General features: G+C 49.2%; 1 protein-coding gene across 1 annotated transcript in view; it reads right to left on the reverse strand.

The window, feature by feature from the left end:
- The window catches only part of LOC144151568 (uncharacterized), a 63,663-nt gene extending 61,286 nt beyond the window's left edge, over positions 1-2,377 (reverse strand). The window contains exons 1-2 of the mRNA XM_077682669.1: positions 2,218-2,377; positions 1,238-1,396 (exon numbers count right to left, since the gene is read on the reverse strand). Coding sequence (XP_077538795.1) covers positions 1,238-1,314 — 77 coding nt within the window. The 5' untranslated portion in view covers positions 1,315-1,396; positions 2,218-2,377. The remainder of the gene's footprint in view (positions 1-1,237; positions 1,397-2,217) is intronic.
- Between the last annotated feature and the right edge of the window lie 3,623 nt (positions 2,378-6,000).

Genomic DNA, 6,000 nt, shown 5'->3' on the forward strand with positions numbered 1-6,000 from the left:
TTCACGCCTAAACATTTCTAGTCCAGATGTTTTGAACCCATGAGGAGGGAGTGAGCTGGCATAGATGAAGTAGACGAAGGTTCTGCGGAAGAAAGGCCGAAAAAGTGAAACGCGCAAACTGTACATCAGTCGTTAATGAGGGTTGTTGTTGGATAATTTTTTTGATAGAAATAAAGTAACTGTAACTATATTTCTCGTTACAGTTACTCCACAAAAAGTAACAGTGTTACAGTTACAAGTTACTGAAAAAAGTAACTAGTTACCGGTAACGCGTTACTAGTAACTAGTTACCCCCCAAGACTGATGTGATGTCGTCTGCACCTGAAGCTGACGGCTTACAAGCACTGAGAGACATATCCAGCTCATGAAATGAAAAGGGGGTGTTATAAGACAAGGTCGCCTCATTATTATCTTTGACGGTGTGCAGAATTGGACATGCGTCGGAAGCGTCGTGCAATTTGTGCTAGCCTGGTTTTCGAGTGTGCCCCGTGTGTTGCTAACCAGGGCCAGGCCGTGTGTCTGTTGTCCTTTACGTTTGCGTATTCGTGCCCAAACCTTGCGTTTGTCTGTGTACAGTTAAACCTGGATGTAATGAAGTTGACAAAAGGTCGCAAGTTCAGTGGCTCCGATGGCCAGCGTTTGTGCTTTCTCACCCACCACCTATAAACACTTCGCCACGGTTGGCTACAGCTTATGTTTGGGGATTTGGGCACCGCGGTGTCACCAATACCGTCACCAAGATTACTCAAGGTGCCCGTGCACAGGGTGGCATCGTTTAGCGGCTGCCAATCACACAAACCAGAATGGCAGGGAGTGAGGACTAGCGATAAAAAAAACCCTGCAGTGAAAGTGTTAGCGAACCAAATTTGTATTTTTTGTTTGTGGCCCCTTAAAGTCTCCGTCGGCTCCACACGCTGGGCCTTATCAGAGCTAGATCTGCTCGTGGCCCAGTTTCCAAGATGAACCGGCTTTGGCCGCGCACATGAAAATAACCTCTGGCCAGTTGGCGAGGCTGAAAAGGGGTGGGACGTTTTAGGCCGGGGTCCAGGTTCAGTTCAACCTAGACTGCGGCCTAAAACAGTGCGCATGTACAGTGGTGCTAATAAAATCGGAATGCGGACTGGAGGTATGGAACCAGATGTCGGGCCTTTCTGAAAATTGGTGCTACATGCGCTACGGCTTTCGCATACAGTTAGCATCAGCTGCAGCACAAAACGGACACATCACTGGCACTGACCTCAAGCCCGCTGGGTCGAGAGTGCCGCCAGAAATGAGGGACGACTGGCGTGGTTGAGGCTTCTTTGTGCGAGGCATTTTCCTTTCTTTGGGAGCGGAGCACGCAGCAGCAGCAGCAGATGTCAGGCACGAACACGCAGGCACACTCGCCGGGACCCGGCTGTTATGAGAAAAAAGGGCAAGGGGAGGAATGCCGCAAGAAACAGCAGGCTATCTGGACAGAAGGTATTTCTGCGGCTTCAGGGTAGCGCATTTGACCTCCTGTACTCAAACTTGGATTAACCCGTTCAGACACTGTGAACAACACTGAGCATTCTATCGTTAAACTCAGATTGCACCATCCAGTTCTTACCAGCTGCACCACCTTCTTTGCTATCTAGCAATAACGAAGGCAAAGTCCAGATGCTGTGCTTTTGAACCACAGTGATGACAAACACCACCTAGCCTGCTCGAGTTACTTAGTGCCTGCTACGTATTCTCTTAACTGAGGTCCATATTTCCCCCTTCGTCACACATTCAAGCTGACCTGAAGTTGACAAGGCTGTCCCCGCCCCTTCAATGCTTTCTTTTTTTTCCAGCTTGACAAATTGCTCTATAAATTGCTCGAAGAAAAAAACAGCACCAAAATAACACAAGGACTGTGCTGAATTTCCAACAGGCTTTAAGGCGAATGAACAAACTGTGCTGCCAGTGACTTATCTGCACGTGCGTAGAAATTCACAACGCCTACGAGGCCTCTCGCCTGCCGAATGGCGAAGGGAAGTGAAGTGAAGGCTGAAGTATTTGGTCCATTCGCTTGAAAGTCCGCTCCTGTTACAAGAAGACTCAGCTGCAAAGCGCATTTCAGCTCTACTAACGGCGAGTTCTACTAATAGGTTCGGACTGTGAAGAGAACAAACCGAGGCCTCGGCACCGTTGGGCAGCCGCACAGGCCACGAAACAACGAACGCTTGAGGATTACGAATATTAAAATACGCTCACCTAAATCGGTGTCATTCCAACAGTAAGCACCCACAATAAAACCGATGCCGTAGTTTGTGACAAGCTCCGTATCCGTTGGCTGGCTGGGACACCAAAGGACCAAAGCGCGCGCTGCGCTGCACCACAGAACTGGCTGCACTGTTTGCGCGGCTCCGTTTGAAAACCTTGTTTTGTCACTGCGCACGCAGCGCACGCGCAACAAGCGACAAAAACGTTTTCGAGGTTCTATACAATAAACCGTGCACCAGCATACACAAAATTATAATTTTGGTTTGCTGTTTTTTATGGGCTCACAATAGCAATATTTGTTCAAGATAGTAAAAAAGAAATACTCTACTGACTGTATGATAGCGCCCTCAACCCGACTGCATTGCTCAAATCTCAAATCGGATAGCGCGGACAGCGCGCATTTCGAACTTCGAACTTCGCCTGTTTCGTGTTTTGGTCAGTCTGGTCTCTGTTATTTGCCGTTTACTGCTTCAGAGCAGCTCCGTACCATATAAATCTTACTTCCAGGGCCCTATTCTCGACTGCACAAATTACCGGGAAATTCGCCACATTTTTTTGTGTAAGCATGGCGTAAGCAATGAGTGACGTGTTGTGTAATTTGACGATTGACTCATAAAGATCGCCACCAAGGTATCAAATATTGCGCAAGAAAGATATAAAAACACTTGGAATGTACTATGAAACTTAAGACGGTAGCTGAGGCTGGCAAGAAAAACACATTTTTGGAGGTCAAAATTTGCGTCAACACCACAAGGCGATCGAGTAGCGTTGATCCAAAAGCGAGCGGAAGGCGTATGTTGAGCTAAAGAACATCACACAATCTATCTATCTATTTATTTCTGTCTATTTATTTCTTTCAAACACTTTTAGTAACAGTTGGGCTCTCTGCTTCAATGCAAGCTTTGTTGCGTTATCACCTTCCCGGCCGCCACCGCTGCCACGCTGCTCATGGAGGAGTCTGCTGCTACCGGCCGCTGCCATCGCTTGTATGACACATAAGAGCAGCGAAGCGCTACGCCTGATTACCGCGGAGCGCATCGATGTCGCCGATTCACTCATTCGTCAACATGGAGGAAAGTTCGTCAACCTCGACTTCAATCAGCGCTGTAATGATCCAAAAAGTCACTTTTCTTTGTTATCATTTTCTTGAGTCCGATCATGTGACCCAGCAGCTTACTTGGAGGTGTGTGGACAAATGCCATGCCTTGGGTTCTCTTTGTCGTGGAGAGGCTTGTACTGCCCTCTTATGTTGCGGTTACGCCAAGCAAGGAGGAGGAGGAGGAGGAATAAACTTTATTTCTATATTAGTTTTTGTAGTAGTGGCAATGGGGGTCTTCTCAGCCCAGAAGTCCCTGGGCGGTCGCTGCCAGGCGGGCCCTTTCAACCAGCCGAAGCTGATCGCCGCGGTCCGGGCTGGCTAGCATGCCCTCCCACTGCTCATGGTTGGGGGAGGGAATAGGGGGAGGGATGGTGTGTGGGAGCACGCCCAAATCATGTGGTAGAGTGTGCAGCGCTGGGGACAGTACTTTCAGGTGGCGGAGTAGGAGGTGGGATGAATGGCATGGAGGAGGGTGCTGTGCGGGTAGGTGTTGGTTTGAAGGCGGTGGTATGTTGTGGCTTCTTCCTTAGTCAACTCGTCGTGGGGTGGGGGAAAGATGCGGCGTTCGAGGCGGTAATGTTCGAGGATGTCTTTGAATTTTTGAGGTACAGAATGGTGGACTTCCGACGGTGATGCTGGAGTGTTGGTGGGGAACGCCCGGTAGATATGCGCGCGGGCGGCAGCATGAGCCGCCTCATTCCCCTCCAGAGACTCATGTCCCGGGTTCCAAAGAATGTAGAGGTAAGGAGGGTTACGGATGGACTGTAGGATGCGGAGGGCTAAGGGAGCTATTTGACCGGCAGCGTAATGGCGACAGGCAGCTTGCGAATCTGACTATGGTGATGATGTCTTGAGATGTAGTGGCTGCGAGGGCTATTGCGATTCCTTCTGCAGTTGTGGATTCGTTGCCGATTACTGTTGCGGAAGTCAGTTCTATTCCTCGGTGGTCTACTGTTGAAATTGCGGAGGCTGGTTTATCGGCATATTTGGCGGCGTCAACGAAGCGGGTGTCTCGTGGCTTGACTTGAAGCATCTTGCGAAGCATTTGGATCCGGGCTTGTCGGCGACCCTGGTTATGAAGGGGGTGCATATTCTTTGGTATTGGGGCGACGGAGATGCAATCGCGTAGTTCCAGAGGGATGCGTTGGTATGGGTGGCAGGTAGTTGGTAGCCGAGGCGACGGAGGAGGTGACAGCCAGTGTGTGAGAGCTTGAGCCGTTCGATCTGGTTGACATGATGTGCCTCTCGAAGTTCGTCCCAGGTGTTATGAAGTCCCATCTGTAGTAATTTGGCAGTGGAAGTTGTCGACGGTAGCCCTAGTGCTAATTTATAGGCTTGCCGGATGATTATGTCAAGTTTTTGTATTTCACTATTTTTGAGAGCCAAATATGGAGTTCCGTATGTGATGCGGCTAATTAGTGGGGCTTGATTGAGGCGCACGAGGTCATTTTCTTTCAGTCCTTGTCGACGATTAGCAATGCGTTTGATGATGTGCGTGATTTGTAATAGCGTTCCTTGTAATTTATGAATAGTAGAAATGCCTGCGCCGTCTGATTGGATAGCAAGTCCCAGAACACGAATTGTAGGATTTGGTTAGGATGGGAGCGCCATGTAGGCTTAATTGTGGGTCTGGGAGAGGTGGTCGTTTACGGCCTTGCGTGCGTTTTTAGAGGACGAGAAGGGCAGATTTTTCTGGTGCACAATTGAGGCCGCGCGCTGTAAGGTAGTTGTCGGTGGTGTGAATGGCTTCTTGGAGGGCGGCTTGCTGTTCCCCAATCGAACCCCCTGTTGTCCAAATAGCAGATCGTCTGCATAAAGTGCGTGTTGTATGTGTGGAAATTGTTGTAGAAGTGGCGGAAGTTGTAGCAGGGCTAAAGGGGAGTGGGGAAATGACTGACCCCTGCGGTGTACCACGCGGTCGGGCACGAAAGGAGACGGGTCGGATGGGGCCGAGGTTGAGGTTGGCTGTGCGATTGGTAAGAAAATTTTGTATGTAATTGCATGCACGTATGCCGCAGTTAGTTAATTGGAGTCCTTCGAGTATAGCCTGGTGTGATACACTGTCAAAGGCTCCTTTAATGTCCAGAGCTAGGATAGCGCGTTCGGTTTGTGAGACTTTGTCTTCGTCTTTGTCTTGACTTTGTCTTGTCTTGACTTTGTCTTGACTTCGTCTTTTAGCTGTAACAGGACGTCTTGCGAGGATGGGTGTGCGCGGAAGTCAAACATGGTATGAGGTAATAAGCTGTTTTCTTCGAGGTACGCTGTGAGCCGATTATTAACTAGGTTTCCATATAACTTGACCACTCAAGATGTTAAAGATATGCGACGAAGATTTTCTAGGGTGGCTGGCTTCCCGGGCTTCGGAATGAGCGTGATTTCGGCATGTTTCCATTGAGGGGGCAGATAGTTGGTTGTCCAGCAATGATTAAAATAGTCAAGCAGTGCGGCTGTGCATTCGGGGTTGAGGTTACAGAGTAGTTTGTTGTGTATTCGGTCTTTGCCTGGTGTTGTGTTGCGAGTGAGGTTGCTGATGGCGAAGGTGAGTTCAATGAGAGTGAAGGGGGCGTCAAGGTCGGGATTTTCTTTTCCTTGGTAATTGCGAGGTGGAATGTTTGGTGGTTGTGTTTATAGGCCTCCTGCGCTGGAGTTGATGATGATGATTCCTATTGGTTTCC

The sequence above is a fragment of the Haemaphysalis longicornis genome, unplaced genomic scaffold, assembly GCF_048455015.1.
Source record: "Haemaphysalis longicornis isolate Haplotype H1 unplaced genomic scaffold, Haemaphysalis longicornis Haplotype H1 scaffold_9, whole genome shotgun sequence".
Lineage (NCBI taxonomy): Eukaryota > Metazoa > Arthropoda > Arachnida > Ixodida > Ixodidae > Haemaphysalis > Haemaphysalis longicornis.